General features: G+C 47.7%; 1 protein-coding gene across 2 annotated transcripts; it reads left to right on the forward strand.

Moving 5' to 3' along the window:
• Positions 1–377: 377 nt before the first annotated feature.
• herpud2 (HERPUD family member 2) lies at positions 378–21,439 on the forward strand. Of its 2 annotated transcripts, none has more exons than XM_056285921.1 (9): positions 378–585; positions 6,386–6,827; positions 10,261–10,338; positions 10,700–10,822; positions 12,974–13,146; positions 15,075–15,200; positions 17,656–18,006; positions 18,696–18,807; positions 19,031–21,439. In XM_056285921.1, the coding sequence occupies exons 2-9, from the start codon at positions 6,681–6,683 to the stop codon at positions 19,220–19,222; spliced, it is 1,302 nt and encodes a 433-aa protein (XP_056141896.1). In that variant the 5' UTR covers positions 378–585; positions 6,386–6,680; the 3' UTR covers positions 19,223–21,439. The 2 variants fall into 2 exon arrangements, with proteins under 2 accessions (XP_056141896.1, XP_056141897.1); XM_056285922.1 differs by lacking the exon at positions 378–585 and adding an exon at positions 634–925.
• The last annotated feature ends 2,211 nt before the right edge of the window (positions 21,440–23,650 follow it).

Below are 23,650 nucleotides of genomic sequence, written 5' to 3' on the forward strand. Positions count from 1 at the left end.
CAAAACACCGGTTCAAACCGGATATAAGGACTGCCGTCAGAAATCAGGTGACCCTCCTGGTATTGTTGTAAGTAACGTTTTATTATCTGGACTGCAGTTTTTGGTGTCTGATGGTTTATGACCTGGGTCTCAACCTTGCAGCCGACTCCGGGAACGTCACCCACGGCACGACCTTGACGACCGAAGCCTGCCACCAAGACCTCGTCGTTCTCCTCCATAAAACAGGGAGCCGTCATTTGGGACGAGGGCGGCGGTCTTGGTGCCGTTCTTGCTGAGCGGGACCCTCGCACACTTCCTGATGGCGGAGTTGGGCTGCTTGGCCTCCACGCCGTCTTCCTAAAGGACAGCGCTTCCTGTGTAGGAGGGGGCCCCTCGCCCTGAGGGCCGCCCGCCTTGTACCGCTTAGCGTGCCGCTTCCGCTCACGCCGGCGGCTGCCGAGCTTCCGGGCCGCGACGCTTTCCACCCTCTCGTAAGCTGTCGTGTACAAGAGAATGATGACGCCACTTCCGGTATCACGCCCGACATTATTACAACAGGCGGATCGGCCGAGGACGGGTAAAGGCGAGAGCTGGCGTCGACGGCAGGTGTTGTGAAGCTATTTACACCGACTGCTTTGTCAGAATGTAGACAAATAACTGCGTGACATTAAGTGTGGCAGCTGCGTGGTTAGAGGCTCACGTCTCTGTGTGCCGACCCACAGCAGCGAAGCTAACCTTACCGCGCAAGCTAACGTTGTCCGTATGCTAGCCAGGACCGCGGACAAGCCACGCTGCGCGCCGCCAGATGCGGACTGTCTGGTCGCCTTAGCTCACAAGTCCCCGGGGGGTTACCACAGGCGGCCTGAGGCGACACGTCCTGACGGCGGGGCGGCTTGACACGAGGCTGGATTTGACAGCCGTCGCTATCGATGATGCAACATGGCAGGTGTCAGGAAGTGTAAACTCACACGGTGCTAAGCGGGTTTCAGGTTGCTGGCCTGGCGTCTTGTGTTGCTAGTTGTTGTGAGCCGTCAGTTAGCCAGGGGACGTTATGGTCTCTGTGTTGTGTTGCTAGTTGTTGTGAGCCGTCAGTAGCCAGGGGACGTTATGGTCTCTGTGTTGTGTTGCTAGTTGTTGTGAGCCGTCAGTAGCCAGGGGACGTTATGGTCTCTGTGTTGTGTTGCTAGTTGTTGTGAGTCGTCAGTTAGCCAGGCGACGTTATGGTCTCTGTGTTGTGTTGCTAGTTGTTGTGAGCCGTCAGTAGCCAGGGGACGTTATGGTCTCTGTGTTGTGTTGCTAGTTGTTGTGAGTCGTCAGTTAGCCAGGGGACGTTATGGTCTCTGTGTTGTGTTGCTAGTTGTTGTGAGCCGTCAGTTAGCCAGGGGACGTTATGGTCTCTGTGTTGTGTTGCTAGTTGTTGTGAGTCGTCAGTTAGCCAGGGGACGTTATGGTCTCTGTGTTGTGTTGCTAGTTGTTGTGAGCCGTCAGTAGCCAGGGGACGTTATGGTCTCTGTGTTGTGTTGCTAGTTGTTGTGAGCCGTCAGTAGCCAGGGGACGTTATGGTCTCTGTGTTGTGTTGCTAGTTGTTGTGAGTCGTCAGTTAGCCAGGCGACGTTATGGTCTCTGTGTTGTGTTGCTAGTTGTTGTGAGCCGTCAGTAGCCAGGGGACGTTATGGTCTCTGTGTTGTGTTGCTAGTTGTTGTGAGTCGTCAGTTAGCCAGGGGACGTTATGGTCTCTGTGTTGTGTTGCTAGTTGTTGTGAGCCGTCAGTTAGCCAGGGGACGTTATGGTCTCTGTGTTGTGTTGCTAGTTGTTGTGAGTCGTCAGTTAGCCAGGGGACGTTATGGTCTCTGTGTTGTGTTGCTAGTTGTTGTGAGCCGTCAGTAGCCAGGGGACGTTATGGTCTCTGTGTTGTGTTGCTAGTTGTTGTGAGCCGTCAGTAGCCAGGGGACGTTATGGTCCGTGTGTTGTGTTGCTAGTTGTTGTGAGCCGTCAGTAGCCAGGGGACGTTATGGTCCGTGTGTTGTGTTGCTAGTTGTTGCGAGCCGTCAGTAGCCAGGGGACTTTATGGTCTCTGTGTTGTGTTGCTAGTTGTTGTGAGCCGTCAGTAGCCGGGGGACGTTATGGTCTCTGTGTTGTGTTGCTAGTTGTTGTGAGTCGTCAGTAGCCGGGGGACGTTATGGTCTCTGTGTTGTGTTGCTAGTTGTTGCGAGCCGTCAGTAGCCAGGGGACTTTATGGTCTCTGTGTTGTGTTGCTAGTTGTTGTGAGCCGTCAGTTAGCCAGGGGACGTTATGGTCTCTGTGTTGTGTTGCTAGTTGTTGTGAGCCGTCAGTTAGCCAGGGGACGTTATGGTCTCTGTGTTGTGTTGCTAGTTGTTGTGAGTCGTCAGTAGCCGGGGGACGTTATGGTCTCTGTGTTGTGTTGCTAGTTGTTGTGAGTCGTCAGTAGCCGGGGGACGTTATGGTCTCTGTGTTGTGTTGCTAGTTGTTGTGAGCCGTCAGTAGCCAGGGGACGTTATGGTCCGTGTGTTGTGTTGCTAGTTGTTGTGAGCCGTCAGTAGCCAGGGGACGTTATGGTCCGTGTGTTGTGTTGCTAGTTGTTGTGAGCCGTCAGTAGCCAGGGGACGTTATGGTCTCTGTGTTGTGTTGCTAGTTGTTGTGAGCCGTCAGTTAGCCAGGGGACGTTATAGTCTCTGTGTTGTGTTGCTAGTTGTTGTGAGTCGTCAGTAGCCGGGGGACGTTATGGTCTCTGTGTTGTGTTGCTAGTTGTTGTGAGCCGTCAGTTAGCCAGGGGACGTTATGGTCTCTGTGTTGTGTTGCTAGTTGTTGTGAGCCGTCAGTAGCCAGGGGACGTTATGGTCTCTGTGTTGTGTTGCTAGTTGTTGTGAGCCGTCAGTTAGCCAGGGGACGTTATGGTCTCTGTGTTGTGTTGCTAGTTGTTGTGAGCCGTCAGTTAGCCAGGGGACGTTATGGTCTCTGTGTTGTGTTGCTAGTTGTTGTGAGCCGTCAGTTAGCCAGGGGACGTTATGGTCTCTGTGTTGTGTTGCTAGTTGTTGTGAGCCGTCAGTTAGCCAGGGGACGTTATGGTCTCTGTGTTGTGTTGCTAGTTGTTGTGAGCCGTCAGTAGCCAGGGGACGTTATGGTCCGTGTGTTGTGTTGCTAGTTGTTGTGAGCCGTCAGTAGCCCGGGGACGTTATGGTCCGTGTGTTGTGTTGCTAGTTGTTGTGAGCCGTCAGTAGCCCGGGGACGTTATGGTCTCTGTGTTGTGTTGCTAGTTGTTGTGAGCCGTCAGTAGCCAGGGGACGTTATGGTCTCTGTGTTGTGTTGCTAGTTGTTGTGAGCCGTCAGTTAGCCAGGGGACGTTATGGTCTCTGTGTTGTGTTGCTAGTTGTTGTGAGCCGTCAGTAGCCAGGGGACGTTATGGTCCGTGTGTTGTGTTGCTAGTTGTTGTGAGCCGTCAGTAGCCAGGGGACGTTATGGTCCGTGTGTTGTGTTGCTAGTTGTTGTGAGCCGTCAGTAGCCAGGGGACGTTATGGTCCGTGTGTTGTGTTGCTAGTTGTTGTGAGCCGTCAGTAGCCAGGGGACGTTATGGTCCGTGTGTTGTGTTGCTAGTTGTTGTGAGCCGTCAGTAGCCAGGGGACGTTATGGTCTCTGTGTTGTGTTGCTAGTTGTTGTGAGCCGTCAGTAGCCAGGGGACGTTATGGTCTCTGTGTTGTGTTGCTAGTTGTTGTGAGCCGTCAGTAGCCAGGGGACGTTATGGTCCGTGTGTTGTGTTGCTAGTTGTTGTGAGCCATCAGTTAGCCAGGGGACGTTATGGTCTCTGTGTTGTGTTGCTAGTTGTTGTGAGCCGTCAGTAGCCAGGGGACGTTATGGTCTCTGTGTTGTGTTGCTAGTTGTTGTGAGCCGTCAGTTAGCCAGGGGACGTTATGGTCCGTGTGTTGTGTTGCTAGTTGTTGTGAGCCGTCAGTAGCCAGGGGACGTTATGGTCCGTGTGTTGTGTTGCTAGTTGTTGTGAGCCGTCAGTAGCCAGGGGACGTTATGGTCTCTGTGTTGTGTTGCTAGTTGTTGTGAGCCGTCCGTAGCCAGGGGACGTTATGGTCCGTGTGTTGTGTTGCTAGTTGTTGTGAGCCGTCAGTTTGCCGATGCGCTGCACCAGTGCACAGCGTGTGCTGACGGTCTGTGCACGGGCAGGCACCCAGGGGCAGGCACCCAGGGGCAGTCACCCAGGGGCAGGCACCCAGGGGCAGGCACCCAGGGGCAGGCACCCAGGGGCAGGCACCCAGGGGCAGGCACCCAGGGGCAGGCACCCAGGGGCAGGCACCCAGGGGCAGGCACCCAGGGGCAGCCTCATTCCACAAAGCTGCTGGTTTACACAACCAGCCGTCAAGTGGACTTCGTTGTTTTCCTGTTGTGAAAACCAGGTTTTGTGTGGCGAAGTAGTGAAAAGCGCGTATTCTAACCCACTAGCTGTTGGCAGACGTGCAGAAAGTGTGATTTCCTGCTCAGCCTGCGGCTTCCTGCGCAGTCAGGCTTCAGGGCTCGTATGAAGAAGGGGGGATAAAAGCAACAGACTGTGAAATCATGGAGTATTAAAAATGAAATGGCTGTGACCTTTTTAAGAAATGGCAAAGCGGTGTGGGTCTCATCACCCTCACTTGTGTTCAGTAAATTGGGAGGTGTAAAAATGTGATTTGGAAATATCTAAATTGCCTGTTAAACTGCCTTCCAGCAAGTCCTGTCACACGGGAAAATGATTTATAAACACAATTTCAGCAGTGTCCCGCTTATGGAAGACTGCGTGAAGAAACAAATATGGTCATTGTGCATCTGATGGATGGAAATGCTAATATACTTAAAATGGATGAGTTTAATAATGAATATAACTTGGATTGCTCTATTAAAAACTTTAGTAAGGTGACACAACACATTCCAACGGTACTTATTCAGTTGGTCTAGATAACACACCAACGCCTAAATTACAGAACATAAATATAGATTTTTCACACAAAAGGTGCAATAATAAATGTCTGAGGCAATGTTTGGTAAATACAATGTACCCTGCATTAACGGGAACACTTAATCTCAGAAACTATGGAAAAACAAATATTGGCCATTTAGAATAAAATTCCCAAGATTTCCATTTCCTCCGAAACACACAGAAATACATTTTAAAACTAAACGATGTTGTCTTTTTTCCTCAAGTATTTTTTTACTTTGTTTTTAAACAATGAGAGTTTTATGGATTGAAATAACATGTTCTGATCAATAAAGAAATATGATCAAATTTAGATTTTTAACCAACACAAAATGCCATATGTAGTCTGCATTTAGAAGATAGAAGGCATTTGCGATACAGTTATATGCAGCAGATGGCAGTACATTGTGGGATACCCCCATGGTGGGCATCAGGGTGTTGACATGGGCTGTCGTTATAGGTCTAACCAGTTTTATGAAGGACTTGGCCTCTTTAGTCCAAATGACTGACGTACACACACACACACACATATATATATATATATATATATATATTTGTATATCTCAACACAGATACAGGAAAAAAGTTTTAATGCATTGCAGTACAGGCCTGTTTCATGTGTCATGCACTCATCAGCTGCTAAATATACATATATATGTGTGTATGTATATATATATATATATATATAGCGTTTTTTTCTGGAAACTCAATGGTGTTGACAGAAGTGCTCAACTAATGAGGAGCAGGATATATATATATATATATATATATATATATGTGTGTGTGTATATATGCCACCCAATGACCACTGGGATAGACGCCAGCATGCCCGTGACACCCTGAGAGCAGGCTAAGCGGTGTGGATAATGGATGGATGAAGATATATATATATATATATATATATATATATATATATATATATATATATATATAAAACTTGTAGCTGGACAGATGAACATGTGAAACAGTACTACCTGTGTAGTGGAAGCAAAGCTCAGCACCTTCAGTGTAAAAATGCATGTTAGGGTTAGTACTCCTGTCTGTGCCCCTGACTGAGGCATGGCAAGACGAACAGGAGTTGGTCCCCGGGTGCTGCCCACTGCTCCTAGCTACACAGATAGGGTGGGTTACATGCAGAGCACAATTTCACCACAGGGATTAATAAAAAAATATATATATTAAAAAAAAAATCAGGAGAAAATCACTCTAGCGTTAGATTATCATTAGAGCCCCTTCACAACTGTGCCTTTTCCACTCTCATGAGGGTGCTGTGGTCTCATGAGGTAGCTCAGACCCCCCAGGGCTCCCTGTGGTCCTCCATATTTCAAGTCATGCAAGTGTCCATACAAAGCAGGCATCATTACAGCCTGGAAGAGCATAAGCGCTTTAAGCAAAGTCCTTTAATCAACGTGTCTTTCGTCTTTTCCATAGTGATCCAAGAAGTTCCACTGCAGGATTACCTACCCACCAACAGGTGTCAGCTGGATGCTGCAGGCAAGTGCCCCCATCAGTGAGACGAGCATTGTAAAGGGGGAGTTCCCCTGCCCAGACAAACTCCTCTCCAGCTAGTCAGTCATTTGCTGAGTTGATGCACTGAAGTCTGGACGGAAAGTGTTTGAAGGAGCCTTTGCTCCTCAAGTGAGCTTCACGCGGTGACACCAACCCCATCCCCGTACCCGGTATTTGGTTGTCTCCGAGCCCCACACCACCAGTAGTAATATGAGCCATGGACTCTGGGGCAGTTGACAGTCCAGTCACCTTGGTTATCAAGGCTCCCAACCAGAAGTATGATGACCAGACCATTAACTGCTTCCTCAACTGGACCGTGGAGCGGCTGAAGAGCCACATCTCTAATGTCTACCCCAGCAAGCCGGTAAACTTTACTGTTTTCTCTCATATTTTTCTCTTTTGCAATGTAAAACTGGGATGTAGGTGGGGATGCTGGTGGTGGTAGCTTAGATAAACCATCTTGTGACTGAAAGGTCAATGTAAAGATTTTTTTTAAATTTTATAAAAAGGCTATAGGTTCTGGACCAAGGCCAAATACACTATGAATCCCTTTTATTAGGCCTGGATGTGTGGTACTGTTCACTTTGGTGAGATAAAGATTGAAGATTATGAGTGAGGGTTCTCATATAGAGTTATCAAAGTCATTATCTTGCTTTGTTAGGAAAATGGCAGTCATTCAGTATCCTGCACAAGGTCTGCTGTGTACTAGTGTATGTATATGGTTGGCTGACCTTACCACCACATCTTTGTTCCTGTTTTTTTAGTTTTTGTCTGTTTTATTGAAACTTAAAGCTGCTACTGGGAGTTTTTCACAGAGCATCAGTTTCCTGTTTGTTTCGTTGCTTCAGTGTGACTGACATAATCAAATGAGACCTTCAGTAAGAAGGTCAGATGCTGCTACATGTGTATAATGATTCCAAATTCGTATTTCCTGCTCATTCTTCACAAGCTGATGAAGTGATCTGCGCCCCACAGATGGGATACGTAGCCACAGTTAGAGATACATGACCTCCTGGCTGTATATCTTACTGACAGCTGTTTTCTCAAACACCACCACATCTCACTCTCACTTCCCTGCCAGACAAATCCATGAGCCTCCACAGGCTGAACTGAGAGCTTTGTGATGAGGCAATGCTTATGTGATATCAGGAATCAGGAGCACTTTATTTGTCGTTTCCCCCAGCCCACAGCAGTGCAGCATTACATGACATGACATTACATGACATGATGTTACTTTACATTACATGACATGACATGACATTACATTACACTTGCTGGGTAATTCAGGGTTGGTGAGACCGCAGAACGGTTTGAAGTGTTTCCTGTAGCACATTTGTTTAGACGGAAAATGGGCTGGTTTTGGTTCTCAGTTTCGCTGTTGACACCTGTAGTTTGAGAGTAACCGTTCTCGTGTCCAAAATGGTTTCTGTCCTGATATGAAGGCTCGTGGTTGTGTTTGACTAGAAATGGTCATGGTGTGTGTTTGAGTGTCATTACATTTACGTTTCTCAGTATAGGCATTAGCTTATCCAGAGCATGTTGAAGACACTTAAACCCTCTGACGTCAAAAACTACAGACCGGTTTCCCTTCTACCTTTTCTATCCAAAACCTTCGAATGTGCTGTCTTTAACCAATTTTCTTTGTACCTCCACCAGAACAACCTCCTGGACCCCAACCAGTCTGGGTTCAGGGTGGGTCACTCGACAGAGACGGCCCTCCTTGCAGTGACAGAATCGCTGCACTGCGAGAGCAAACTCTCTCTCCTCTGTCCTGATACTCCTGACCTGTCAGCTCCGTTCGACACAGTGAACCACCAGATCCTCCTCTCTACCCTCGAGGGGCTGGGTATCACAGGCTCTGCACTCTAATGTTTTCATCCTACCTGACGAGTCGCTCCTACCAGGTGACATGGAGGGGATCTGTGTCGGAGCCTCACAGACTGACTACAGGCGTTCCACAGGGTTCAGTTCTGGGTCCTCTCCTTTTCTCCCTGTACACGACATCCCTGGGTTCTGTTATTCGCTCGCATGGCTTCTCTTACCATTGTTATGCCGAGGACACCCAGCTGATCTTGTGCTTTCCTCCCTCTGACACACAAGTAGAGACACGCATTGCTGCGTGCTTGACTGACATCTCGGAGTGGATGGCGACACACCACCTGAAGCTCAATCTGGACAAGACAGAGCTGATGTTCCTCCAGGGGAAAGGTTGCCCGCACTGAGACTTGGCCATCACCATTGACAACACTGTGGTGACGCCAACTCGGACTGTGAGGAATCTGGGTGTGATCCTGGATGACCAACTGTCGTTTGTTGCAAACGTTGCATCGGTTGCTTGCTCCTGCAGGTTTCTCCTCTATAACATCAGGAGGATTCGCCCATTCCTCACCGACGAGACGGCACAGGTGCTAATCCAGGCTCTGGTCATCTCCTGGCTGGACTACGGCGACTCCCTCCTTGCTGGCGCCCCGGCGTCAGCCATCAGACCTCTGGAACTTGTTCAGAAAGCTGCAGCTCATCTGGTGTTCAACCGCCCTAAGTTCTCCCACACAACTCCCCTTCTCATATCCCTACAATGGCTTCCAGTAGCTGCTTGCATCCAGTTTAAGACTCTGGTGCTAGCCTACAGGGCAATGAAAGGAACAGCTCCTTCCTATCTCCAGGCCATGGTCAAGCCCTACACCCCTGCTCGACCACTTCGCTCTGCTGCCTCGGGACACCTGGTTGCCCTGTCGCTCAGAGGCCCCTGCTGCCGATCGACCCGGTCACGGCTCTGTTCTGTCCTGGCCCCACAGTGGTGGAATGAACTCCCCACTGATGTCAGGACAGCGGAGTCCTGCCCATCTTTCAGCGCAGGTTGAAAACTCACCTCTTCAAGAACTACTACCCTGTTACTTGTTCTTACCACTTATTGTATTCACTCATTTTAAAAAAAATCTTTCTTGCGCTTTTACTTTAGCACTGGTTTTGCTCTTAGATGCTTGTTTAGAGAGAAGATGCACTTATGACCTCTGATGACTAGTGGTTCTCCTGATTTCCTACGTTAAATGATGCACTTATTGTGGTGTAGCGGTCTAAGCATCGGCTTTGTGTCAATGCAGTTGCCCACTGGGGACTGGGGTTCGCGCCTCGGTCTCGTCAGAGCCGACTATGGCCGGACTCGGTGAAGCAGCAATAATTGGCAACGCTCTCTTCGGGAGGGGGGCGGAGTCGGCTTGTGTTCATCACATGAATATGTCTCTGTGTGTGTCGGAAAAAGCAGTGGTTCAGCCTGGAGTCGCCTTGTCACGAAAGTGGGGAGGCGTCTCCTTTGAGACTGCTGGCCGGAGAGATGCAGTTGGCAAACGCATACAGTACGAGGGTGGGTGTTTGAATTAAAATAGGGATCGATTGGCCACTAAATTGGGAGAAATCAGAAATAAATTTATAGAAGGAAAAAAAATAATAAAAAATGATGCACTTATTGTAAGTCGCTTTGGATAAAAGCGTCGGCTAAATGACTGTAATGTAATGTAATCTGCTATTAAATTCATCACTGATCAGTCCCGGGACATGTTTGCTCTAACAGCTTCATGTGAAATAAAGAAGGCTGGAGAGGAACACGTGGAGAAGATGAGAGGCTGTTTTCTTGTTTTTCTCTCCAGAGTTTCTCTGTGCCAGTAGTATTTCTGTCATTACATTACCTTCTCTGTACCGCACCTTTAACTGGCCCCCGCCGGCAAACAAAAAACGGGTTTACTGTGATGACAGGAAGTTTCTTTCTTTCTTCAGTTCACCCAGTATCTCTCTCCCTTCAGTCATCCAAAGACCAGAGATTGGTGTATTCTGGACAGCTCCTCCAAGACCACCTGCAGCTCCGCGATGTGCTCAGAAGAGTAAGGACTGTGTGTGTGTGTGTGTGTGTGTGTGTGTGTGTGTGGACCAGCTGATAAAACATGGTTGATCTGATGCAACAATGGTGTGGCATTGTGTCTGAATTCTGGCACTTTCTGTACAAATCCTCTTTGTCTCTCGTCCCTCCAATTTTGGTTCTTCTTTCCCGTCCCCGCTTTCTCTTCTGTTCATATCTGCCCATTTCATTTCACTGTTGCACTCTGTCTGTCTTTGTTTCTCCATCTGTCTCTGTCTGTGTGTCTTTTGTCTTTATCTGTCTCTCTTTGTCTCCCTCTGCTCTGTGAATGTCGTCTCCTCCCTCCCCTCATCTTCCTGTCTGGAACATTCAATCTCGACCCACAGCAGGATGAGTACCACATGATGCACCTGGTGTGTGCGTCCCGGACCCCCCCCAGCTCACCCAGGACACGCGGCCCGACCTTGGCTAGCTCCTCATCCCACCCGGCCTCCGGCTCCAGCTCTGCTGTGAGTACAGCTTTTGGCCTTTTAGCTTGACTTGTTCTGCACGGCTAGGTGAACAGTGATTCAGCAGGTAAGCGTTCAGTATTTTTTCAGAGAGGGTTTGACAGGACTCTTTGACTTTTGATGGACATCCACTGACTGACAGGCTCTTTTTGGGGGGGTTTTAAACCCAAGAAATACTTTGCCCTTTAGACGAGACAGAAAGAGTCTGTGGACTCAGTCTTCTGGGGTGTCTCCCTGATGGTATGAACTTGGGTTTGCGGGTCAACATGGCTTTTATGTGCTTTTGTAGTTCTGGTTAAGTTTTACATCATTTGTCTTTGTATCTCCTTTTCCTACATGTGTAGAAAGTCAGGTAGTCCTGTTCTAGTTGACATGAATGTAAGTCATGTGATGTGGTTACCGTCCATGTTCCTCCAGCCGCTTGTTTTTTATATATATGAGACCCTCGTACCTCCAGAAGCCTCACGGCAGACCCTGGAAAAGCTTGCCATTTACCACTATACGTTAGACTAGAGGCGTGCTCGCAGTAGGGTGCAGATCTTCGCCAGGCGTATGTATTTCCCCTTCTCTGTACACACACACAAGCACAGAAAACCAGCGTTTTCCTGCCATTGTAAGACTTTTGTGTCGACTGAATGGGAAATATGAAAAAAAAGTTTTAATATGCAGCGCTTACTGCCTCATAAAGACGTTTTGCCCGTCAGTTTGTGGATGTGCAGCCTCCTCGGCGGTTTTTCATGGGTTTTGAATCACCACAGCCACAAGAGGTTCTTCATCATACACACAACTGTGCACAAAAAAAGTTTCGGCTGATAAGTCCAGTAGTTTTCAAGATTAGCCACGGATGCGTGGGTTGGGTTGCTGAAGCATCTTGTGATGTAGGCTGAAAGGTTCAGGCTACTGATTCCTGCATGCGGGACAAACCCCGGATAGGCCCCTTCTCGTGGTATTGACCGGACTTCACTTGTGGAGTTGGCGTAACCTGGGCAGCACTCAGCTGGCTAAAGGCTAACGGAACCGCGGACTGGCGGTTATAAAAATCCCACACATCCCTGGCTCGTAAGTGCCTAACAAGTGGGCAGTCCTGTGGCGGATCCCATCATCTTCACTCTTGTGTTGCCATGGAACTAGATCCTCCCTGGCCAAGCAGTGTGGGGTGGCATCACGACCTGATCACCACTTTAATCAAGGCTTTAGCAATGGCTCCGAGAGTTTTTCAAGGACCTTGCCCCCCCCCCCCCCCCCCGGTCAAGCCATCTTCGTTTCAAGCACACACACACCTTAATCTCTTGGAATGGATCCTCGGACACGAGAGATGCCAACGACAACACATGCGTACACACACACACACACACACACACACGAACGCGTGTGACCAGATGCTTACTCCCCTCAGAGCTAGTGCCTGCCACAGGTAATTATTTGGAAACCCAAGCAAGTAATCATTTGGAGTTGTTTTGTTGTTCTTTCCTATTTTAAAAGTGTACTTGACCACACAGTTTTCCAAGTTCCATAATTATGTTTGTTTTAAAATATATTTTTATATATGTATTCGGCAGTCATCGCAACAATATGCAACAAAGTGTTTGTGATACCCGTAGAAGCTTCTTCAAGAGAGAGTGTTTGTGGTACTCGTAGGAGCTTCTTCTTCTTCAAGAAAGTGTTTGTGGTACCCGTAGAAGCTTCTTCTTCTTCTTCAAGAAAGTGTTTGTGGTACCCGTAGAAGCTTCTTCTTCTTCTTCTTCTTTTTAACATCACGTCGTAGCCTGCACACCACATTGACATTGAGCTGGCCCTTGTTTTTGAATGTGAGCAGTTTGGAAGAACAGGTCAGAAGGGGACGCTGGGCTGTGGTTGTATTCAGCTTGGTGTGGACAAGGCAAGGCACTAGCATTGCCAGGGTAGGGGATTCCATTCCCTGTGTATTAGGCACAAAACGTGGTACAAATGCTACCAGGGTTAGGCATTTAGTTCTCCATTGTGAGCTGATATATTATAAATGTTAGCATTTGTGGGATTGTGAGAGTTCTGGTAAAGAGGCCCACGGAGTGGCCTGTGTTTTACTAAGCAGTACATGTAAATGTGAACTACTTTATTCTGAAATGAGATGGTCACACAGCTTGTAACTGTTGTTTACATCTGGTCACACAGAGTTCGGATGGTGCCAGCTCCTCCTTCGCTGCCACAACAGCAAATCAAGACAGTCAGCCAGCCACCAGCTCTCCTTCTTCCTCCATACCAGGAAGTTACGATGGGCTGAGGTATCGTGGTGGCCTCCACCAAGACAATCCTCACAACCCCGTCCCTGCTGGTGTCACACAGTGGTAAGTTCCCTGACATGGTTTGGGTGCTTTTGTCTGGCCACTCCTGTGCAACAACCATTTTGGGTATTTCCAACTTCACCAAAATGAAACCCAATAATTGAAACAGAAGAATAAGATTGAGTTCCCAAATTGGAACATTTATTGGAATCCATTGCAGTGTGGGTAAGTGTCAGCACCACAGTATACGCACAATATTTGAACACACATGGACTTTTTTTTGAGAGTATTTGTGATAGAAACATGCTTGAAAGTCAGAGTAACTATGTAAATTAATTGCAATTGGACTGGAAAAAAATAGAAGGTAAATTTGAAAATGGGGTTAATTCCTCTATATGGTATTCATGGTGTCTGTTAAAAGTGGAATACATGTACATACAGGTGCATCTCAAAAAATTTGAATATTGTGGAAAAGTTCATTATTTTCCGTAATTTAATTCAAAAAGTGAAACTTTCATATATTCTAGATTCATTACACATAAAGTGAAATATGTCAAGCCTTTTTGTTTTAATCTTGATGATTACGGCTTACAGCTCATGAAAATGAAAAATCCAGTATCTCAAAATATTAGAATATTACAGAAGGCCAATCAAAAAAAGGATTTATAATACAGAAATGTCGACCTTCTGAAAAGTATGTTCATTTATGCACTCAATACTTGGTCGGGGCTGCTTTTGCACAAATTACTGCATCAATGCGGCCTGGCATGAAGGCAGTCAGCCTGTGGCACTGCTGAAGTGTTATGGAAGCCCAGGTTGCTTTGATAGTGGCCTTCAGCTCGTCTGCATTGTTGGGTGTGGTGCCATCTTCCTCTTCTGCTTTTTTTGATTGGTCGTATGTAATAAGCCATCCGGTCCTTGTATAACCAAAGTGAGAGCTGTGTCAGCATTCTCGGCACAAAGTCAAACACGTTTTCGGTGGGTATCTGACTCTGCCAAGGTTGTCCCTTGTCTCCGATTCTGTTTGTGATGTTCATGGACAGGATCTCAAGGCGCAGCCAAGGTGAGGAGTGTGTCTGTTTTGGGAACCTCAGAATTGCATCTCTGCTCTTCTCAGATGATGTGGTTTTGTTGGCTTCATCAGAACGTGACCTCCAGCACACTGGGGCGGTTTGCAGCCGAGTGTGAAATGGCCGGGATAGAGTCAGCACCTCCAAGTCTGAGGCCATGGTTCTCTACCGGAAAATGGTGGGTTGCTCCCTCCGGGTTGGGGATAAGTTGTTGCCCCAAGTGAAGGAGTTCAAGTATCTTGGGGTCTTGTTCAGGAGTGAGGGTAGGATGGAGCGGGAGATTGACAGGTGGATTGGTGCAGCATCAGCAGTAATGTGGACGTTGTACCAGACCGTTGTGGTGAAGAAGGAGCTGAGCCGGAAGGCAAAGCTCTCAATTTACCAGTCAGTCTTCATTCCAACCCTCACCTATGGTCATGAGCTTTGGGTAGTGACCAAAAGGGTGAGATCGCAGATACAAGCGGCTGAAATGAGTTTCCTCCGTAAGGTGTCTGGGCTCAGCCTTAGAGATAGGGTGAGGAGCTCGCACATCCGGAGGGAGCTTGGAGTAGAGCCGCTGCTCCTTCATGTGGAAAGGAGCAAGTTGAGGTGGTTTGGGAATCTGATTAGGATGCCTCCTGGGGACCTTCCCTTGGAGGTTTCCCGGGCACCGTCAACTGGGAGGAGACCCCAGGGTAGACCCAGAACTCACTGGAGGGACTATGTGTCCAATCTGGCCTGGGAATGCCTTGGGATCCCCCAGGAGGAGCTGGAGGGCATTGCTGGGGAGAGGGACGTCTGGAGTGCCCTACTTAGCTTGCTGCCACCGTGACCCCACCCCGGAGAAGCAGCTGAAGATGAATGAATGAATGAATGAATGTTTGCATTATGTTTGAATGCATAAATACATGTGACAGTAATCCTGTCTCTATCTGTCTCCAGGCCAGGCATGAACCAGATCCCTCTGCAAGGAGGTTTGGCTGCCAATGCGCCCCCCCACCCCATGTTCATGCCCATGCAGATGGTGTGGTGGCATCAGATGTATGCTCGCCACTACTACATGCAATAGTAAGTGAGAATGATTTTTAATCTGTGGTTAAGGTCTTTAAAAGAGGACTAGTTACCCTGTCAGGGAAAGTCAGCACTGGGGGGAAATGAACCGGAAATGAACTCGCAATTGACCCTTTGCACGTGACGTCACGTCCCACTCGCGGGGAATATGAACGCCATGACGGATGGCAGTAAGTGATAGACCAGGAAATTCGAAAGTGAACAACAAAAACAAACAAAATATTGCGACGGATGAGTAGCTATTATAGTTTAAATTGAAGTGATGGCTACCAATAGTCAGAGTAATGTTGTGGAGTTGTCCTGTGAAGTGAGTCACCTTGTAGGACGGCACAAAGAGCGATATGTGGAGAAGCTAGCGATAGCAGGGTTAGCTACCGACCCGTACCTTCTTCCTACCGATGTGTTCACGGATCTAGCAAAATCGTCCAGTCTGCCCGAGTTCAGTCCACACGATCTGTACCACTATGTTACCAACGGAGTGTCCCCACACACAGGCGCTGACCTAAAAGCACACAGAAGTCTGGATGCTTACCAGTTCTTTGTAGCTGGTGGGGTTACAGAATCGCGGTGATACGCTCACAGCAGGGGGATGTACCTCATAATGGCAAAGGTAAGACATACTAGCTAGCCAGCTGTGTATGTTTTTAACCTGTTTCCCCTGGGATGCCATCAAAACTCAAATGGACTGTAACCAAAAGCAGCTCATACTTTCCTTGCCATTTCATCGTAGGCTACACAGTCTTGCCATCTAGCTAGCATTTGGCTCATCCCATAGAAAGTGTTAAGTTTGAGTCCACAACATTAAAGGGGACAAGGAGGCATAATAAAACCGTCAGTAATGTTTTCAGTGTCTGAAGCCACTGATTCAAGTGTACTGGTTAGTATGAAGCAAAATACAATTAGATAATAAATATACAATTTGTATATTTTTAGCTGTTTTTGTTAAATTACAATCATTTTCTCATGTCCACTCTGACCATTTCTCACATTCATATAAGGTAACACTTAAAAAGTATCACATAAATCTCAGACTTTTATTGATTGTTCTTATGAGCAAAAATACTTCCCCCTTCATATGAAATGTGTTAATTAAATTAAAAAGGCATAATTTTTGGTTAAAATATATAAAGTATATAATATATAACTATTTATTTATATATGTAATTATATATATAACTATATATATAACTATATATAACTATATATATATTATTTATATATAAAATTATATATATATATATATGCTTTATATACTTTATATATTTTAACCAAAATTATGCATTTTTAATTTAATTAACACATTTCATATGAAGGGGGAAGTATTTTTGCTCATAAGAACAATCAATAAAAGTCTGAGATTTATGTGATACTTTTTAAGTGTTACCTTATATGAATGTGAGAAATGGTCAGAGTGGACATGAGAAAATGATTGTAATTTAACAAAAACAGCTAAAAATATACAAATTGTATATTTATTATTTAATTGTATTTTGCTTCATACTAACCAGTACACTTGAATCAGTGGCTTCAGACACTGAAAACATTACTGACGGTTTTATTATGCCTCCTTGTCCCCTTTAATGTTGTGGACTCAAACTTAACACTTTCTATGGGATGAGCCAAATGCTAGCTAGAGCGCAAGACTGTGTAGCCTACGATGAAATGGCAAGGAAAGTATGAGCTGCTTTTGGTTACAGTCCATTTGAGTTTTGATGGCATCCCAGGGGAAACAGGTTAAAAACATACACAGCTGGCTAGCTAGTATGTCTTACCTTTGCCATTATGAGGTACATCCCCCTGCTGTGAGCGTATCACCGCGATTCTGTAACCCCACCAGCTACAAAGAACTGGTAAGCATCCAGACTTCTGTGTGCTTTTAGGTCAGCGCCTGTGTGTGGGGACACTCCGTTGGTAACATAGTGGTACAGATCGTGTGGACTGAACTCGGGCAGACTGGACGGTTTTGCTAGATCCGTGAACACATCGGTAGGAAGAAGGTACGGGTCGGTAGCTAACCCTGCTATCGCTAGCTTCTCCACATATCGCTCTTTGTGCCGTCCTACAAGGTGACTCACTTCACAGGACAACTCCACAACATTACTCTGACTATTGGTAGCCATCACTTCAATTTAAACTATAATAGCTACTCATCCGTCGCAATATTTTGTTTGTTTTTGTTGTTCGCTTTCGAATTTCCCGGTCTATCACTTCCTGCCGTCCGTCATGGCGCAGTCTCCCTCATCACGTGATAATTGTGACGTGTCTGCAAAGGGTGAATAAGTGCAACCACTAAGAGGCGCTCATCTTCCTTTTTCCAGCCCCACATCAGATTGTCATATTAGATTCTTGTTTTTCTTCTGAACATCTGAATCTCCCACAACCTCATCTGTCTGTCTGTCTGTCTGTCTGTCTCTCTCTGTCTGTCTTTCTGTCTGTCTTGTCTCTCTCTCAGCCAAGCAGCAGTGGCAGCTTCTCACCCCTCCACTGCCTCTCTCTCCTCCACTCCTGGGCCATCCTCCTCCTCTTCCTCGCCCCCACAGCCCGCCCAGGCTAATGAAGCTGTGCAGCCCCCACTGGGACCCAATAGGGCCCCTGACCCCCTACCAGAGAACCCACCAGCCAACCCCAACATCCAGATGAATGCACAGGGCGGGGCAGTGTTGAATGAGGACGAGCTGAACCGTGATTGGTTGGACTGGCTGTACACGGTGTCACGCGCCTGTGTCCTTCTCAGCATTGTGTACTTCTACTCTTCCTTCAGCCGCTTTGTGATGGTGGTGGGCGCAATGCTGCTGGTCTACCTGTGAGTCAAACACTTGCTGTGGGTTAGCTGACTAGCGCTGCATAGTGCTGACAAAAGTACTGCGATATGAATATATGGTGACACAGTGAACATTTGTAAATTATGGATTTACACAGCTGTCCACCAGTCAGCCCTTGGCGATCGTCAGTACGTGCTCCAACATGTGACACCCTGCTTAGAGTAACGGGGAGCAGCCGTGGTGCAACATATGATAGAAGACTCTTGATGTGAAACATGCGTAGCTTAAAAAGGGATATTATGAAAAGATATTGGGGAATAAACTCAGATTCACACGCTTTGTTTTCATTGTCGTACAGCGTGATTTGTAGGCCAACTCCTCGGCAGTATCAGAGTATTATTTAGGAGGCCTTTACTAGTTAACGTTGGCATGAAATTCTACCCTCCTTTGCGAGTTTATTTGAATGAAGAACACTGAGTAACGTCCTAAGCTAATTTTCATCATTAGTTCTTTGAATCCTTGAGCTACATGGAGAAGTTGTCACATGAACCCTAAAATGTCCATTTGTCTTCTTCAAATATAAGTTGTGTGTCGGATCAGATCAGCGTTCTTTATGTCACTCTTTAAAACAAAACCCAGTTGTACCCGAGTGCTTCAGAAGAGGTAAGAGACAGAACATGCCGGACAGAGAGAGGCCATCTAATAAGAGTAGTGCTTGTCTGTGTTTCAGTCACCAGGCTGGCTGGTTCCCATTCAGACCTGAGCAGCAGAACCCTGGCAGAGGAGGAAGGGATGTGGCTCCCCAGGGAGAGGCAGAGAGGAACCAGGATATACAGGAAATGGTGAGCAACCACCTCAGCCAGCTTTTATTACAAGTCAACTCTTTAGAGCAGCACCGCTGTCTCCCTCAAGCTACATTACTGTCTCATTTTACTTCTCTTCTGCTGTCCCCCTCTCTCCTCCAATATCTCTGCCTCCATCCCTGTCTCTCTGTCCTGTGCTCCTTCTATGCCCCTGTCTTTCTTGCCCTTTCTCTCTCTCTCTCTTCTTCCTCTCTGCACACAGGAGCGGCTGATGGATGATGGCCTGGAGGAGGAGGACAGCGGGGAAGAGGGAGGGGGTGGCGTAGAGGACCAGGCCCAGGCCGCTGCTGCCCTCCAACAGCCGGGCTTCCTCACATCCGCCTGGTCCTTTGTCAGCACCTTCTTCACCTCCCTCATCCCTGAGGGACAGGGACGTCCTCACCCCGCCAACTAGACCTACTCCCCTTCAACTCTCCACCCCAGGCCTCCAGTACTCCCACCCCTCAATTCCCTCACTGCCCACCAGAGTGGCTCCTAAAGCCCCAGCCACCCAACTATACAGCTCCCAATCGCTGCCAACTAGCAGACCTAACATCCACATACACGGGCTGCCCTGCAGTTATTGTGGAGATGCTGTGTGTGTGCGTGTGTGTTCGGAACGAGGCAAATGTAAGATAAATTAAGACATGTAGAGAAAAACAAAACCATCATGCCATGTGGTGTTAATGAAGCTAACGCTTCAGCAGAAAGAGACTGTTCTCTTCTTTTCATCCATTTTGTGAACTCATTCAGGTGCAGCAGATAACACTAATGAGACTCCTCTGTGAGGGAGACATCTTCCATTTTTAACCAGTGATAAGGTCATGGTATATAACTTCTCAGCATGACGGATGTGGCCAGAAATGTATTTAAAATGAATAATGAAATATTATTAGACAGTGGTAATGCCTCCAAAGTGGAACGAAAACATGGGGAGCCAAATCCCAAATGATGTTAATTTCATGCATAGCAGAGAGGTGCATATACACCGATCAGCCAAAACATTAAAACCACCTGCCCAGTACTGTGTAGGTCCCCCTCGTCCCACCAAAATGGCTCTGACCCATCGAGGCATGGACTCCACAAGACCTCTGAAGGTGTCCTCTGGTATCTGGCACCAAGACGTTAGCAGCAGATCCTTGAAGTCCTATAAGCTGCAAGGTGGCACCGCCGTGGATCAGACTGGTTTTTCCAGCACATCCCACAGATGCTCGGTTGAGAGCTGGGGAATTTGGAGGCCAAGGCAACACCTTGAACCCTTCATCATGTGCCTCAAACTATTGCTGAACAATGTGTGCAGTGTGGCAGGTGCATTCCCCTGCTGAAAGAGGCCACTGCCGACTAGTTGATGACTTAATTGATTATGACTAATGACTATTGCAAACTGTTCTCTTCTCTCGCATCTTTTCTCTGTCGCTGAATGACGTCTTCTCCTTTCTCTTTTTCGGTGTGAATGGTGTCATGCGAGTCTCTCTTGTGTGCACTTGCAGTCGGTCCTCCTCCCAGGTCTTCGTGGTGATGGTGGTCGCCACTTGGACGCTGCCTGCCATTCCCCTCATCACATTTTCTTTTTATAAATCCATATAATTTTTTTTTTACATGGTGATGCTGGTGGCGTGGCTTGGGTCCTGGGCTGTTCTGATGGCGTCTGGACACTGCTTGGCATCCTGCGCATCATATTCTTCATACATTTTATAAGTCCATTATAATTGTGTTATCCTCTTTCAGGGTTGTATTGTGTAAATTGTGTAAACACAACATCATGTCACGTTGTCTGTCTTGGAAGAGAGACCCTCCTCTGTTGCTCTCCCTGAGGTTTCTCCCTGTTAAAGGTTTGGTTTTTAGGGAGTTGCTCCTTATCCGATGAGAGGGTCTAAGGGCAGGATGTTGTGTTGCTGTTAAGCCCACTGAGGCACATTTGTAATTTGTGATATTGGGCTACACAAATAAAATTGATTTGACTTGATTTGAATACCGTTGCCATGGAGGGGTGTAGCTGGTCTGCAGTAATGTGTAGGTAGGTGGCACGTGTCAAAGTAACACCCACATCAATGCCAGGACCCAAGCTTTCCCAGCAGAACATTGCCCAGAGCATCACACTGCCTCCACCGGCTTGCCTTCTTCCCATAATGCATCCTGCTGCCCTCTCTTCCCCAGGTAAACGACGCACACACACACCCGGCCGTCCACATGATGTAAAAGAAAATGTGGTCCGTCGGACCAGGCCGCCACCTTCCACCGCCCCATGGTCCAGTTCTGATGCTCATATGCCCGTTGTAGGTGCTCTCAGTGGTGGACAGGGGTCCTCGTGGACACTGGCCAGCCTGCAGCTACACAGCCCCATACACAGCAAGCTGAGACGCACCGTCTGTCTCAGTGAGACGCCTGTCTGTCATAGGCAGCATGAGCTTTCTCAGCAGTTTGAGCTACAGCAGCTGCTCTGTGGGATCCGACCAGATGGGCCACCGTCACCCCACACAGGGGTTTTCGTGTTTTGGCTGGTGGGTGTAGATATCGTAGAAACAGAAGCACATTTATCGTTTCCCCTTGGTGTATGTGAGCATTATTTACGTATGCAAGTATATACTTCTTTCATTTCTGAACAGTTGCTCTTTTCAAATAAAAGCCTTGTTGCAGTTTGATTCGTGAGCTGATCGTTTCTCTCCAGCTGGGGTGGGTGTTGTAGGACGTCTGTCCTGCAGGTCAGTTCGCTGGAGCAAAGCTGAGGACGCGAGTCAAACTGGAGGGCTTTGCGTGGAGGCTGACTTCGTGTGTGTCTTGCAGTGACTCGGGACTGCCTTGCTTTGCCATTCCCGAGGCCAGCGGATGGTACGCAGCTGCCGATGCGGTGGGCTCATGTTGGACAAGCCACGCCGGCGAAGTGAGGCGGCTCTACGGCTCCCTTTACTTGTCTCACCGCCCCAGCTCGGATACGTCCAGCTTCTGACGCTGTCCCCCAAAGTCACAAAAGACATGTGTCATGGTTCCTGGGGCGCATGCTGCTCTACAGCTGGCTCAGCTCGGCCAACACCAGCAGAACTCCCTGCGGCCTTCTGCTAAATCCCCAGAACCCCATTGCTGTCACAAAAGCTGTTTTGCATTTGTCTCCTCCTCCATCTCCACCTGATAATAGCCAGCTGAAGATCCACAACAGAGAACCGCTTTGACCCGGTCAAAACTCAAAAGGCTTCTTCGATGTTGGGTAAGGCCTAATTATGCATCTTTGATGGTTCGTCTGTTCAGTTGTCAGTAATCAAGGCATAGCCTCATGTCACCGTTCTTTTTCTTCACCACAACACTTGGAGAGGGGCAAAGGGGCTTTCTGATTCATGTATGATGTTAGCCTCTTGCACCTCCTTTAGATGACGTCTGACAGCCCCGTAGTCGGAGGGATGGACTGGTCTGGGCCTCTGTTTGAATGGAGATGGGTCTGACAGTCCTATTCGGTGTTTAGTGTCAGTGGTACGACCAAAGTCCAGGTCACTTCATGTAAAAACCTCTGAGACGGACTTTAATTTGCTGGTGATTCTTTCCTTCCGCTCCTCAGACAAGGGAGTCTCAGCAAAGTCAAAAGTGAGCTTACCAGGGTCGGATGCATGCGTGGAGCTGCACGCTGCAAAAGATGGGGTAAGGTGGGGGTGGTTCACCTGACGTGACCTTGGCATCATGAGCTGGCAGGGATGACACGGCCTCAGGAAAAGAGAGCTTAGCAATGTCGTGTCGTGTGCGGTCTCATTTTTGACGACAACAGGCACCTTGAAGGATGGAAATGGAGGACTTAACATAGCGTAGCTGCAAAACAAGAGACCAGCAGGCAGGTTGGATTGAGGAGGCTCCACTAAGAGGGTCATATCGGTATTCCTGACATATCCGTTTAAAGCCAGTCTTTCCCCTGCAGGAATGACGACACTCTTTTTGCGCTGCAGCTTCACAGTCCCAACTCTGCCATTTTGTTGGTTTATTTTGTATCTGTGATACAAATGTTGCACAAGTGGAGAACAATAATTGCTCTTGGCCATGTGTCTTACACACTCATCCTGGGTAAGTGCACACTTTCGTACTGGGGGTCCAGTGTGTTGGTGCCTATCAACAGGGGACATCCATGTTTGTTCTGTGGTCAGGCACAACAAGCGCAAGGGTGTGGATCTTTACATGTTTTCCATGATGTCCTTTGGAAAATCAATATGGGTTTGGATAAAAGCCAAATAGGGTACTTCCTGACCACCAGCACCCTCTGTGTCTAAAAGGTCTTGAATGGGGAACATGGGCTGATGTGAAAGGGGACTCTCATGGAAAGACTTTGAAACAGTGGTAACCTGGGAACCTGAATCTAGAAGGCTGTAACACTGAACTCCCTCAGTGATGACAGTTGATGTACATTGTGGCCCTATCAACCCTCTTGGGAGAGCGCCATCAAACCACTGAGCTGGAGAACGAGGTTTACAGGTGACTGGTTTGGTTTCCTGACTTTGTGTGGGACGTTCCGGTTTACTTCCGGGTGCAGTTAGTCCCTCCACTGCGAACCTGTCCAGTTTAAATGTCCATGTTTGGTTTGCCATTCATCTTGTCTTGCTGACTGAGGCTTTCTCTCCCATATTTTGATGAGTGCTAAGGAACCTTAGTGCTAAGGATCTCTTCCCCGTCCTCAACTAAACCATATGCTGAATCAAGAAGTTCCACATAATCGCGAGGAGCTGCCTGTGGGCCTCGCTGCCTGGTTAAATCAGACGCTGGTGGCAGCAGGCTTTCTGGGACCTTAGGCCGCTGCATGCCGACAGGGGCTTTGTCCTGGATCATAAACTCCACATGGAGAGACCGTGTCTGAAAGTCCGCTTCATTTGGA

This window comes from Lampris incognitus, chromosome 9, assembly GCF_029633865.1.
Source record: "Lampris incognitus isolate fLamInc1 chromosome 9, fLamInc1.hap2, whole genome shotgun sequence".
NCBI lineage: Eukaryota > Metazoa > Chordata > Actinopteri > Lampriformes > Lampridae > Lampris > Lampris incognitus.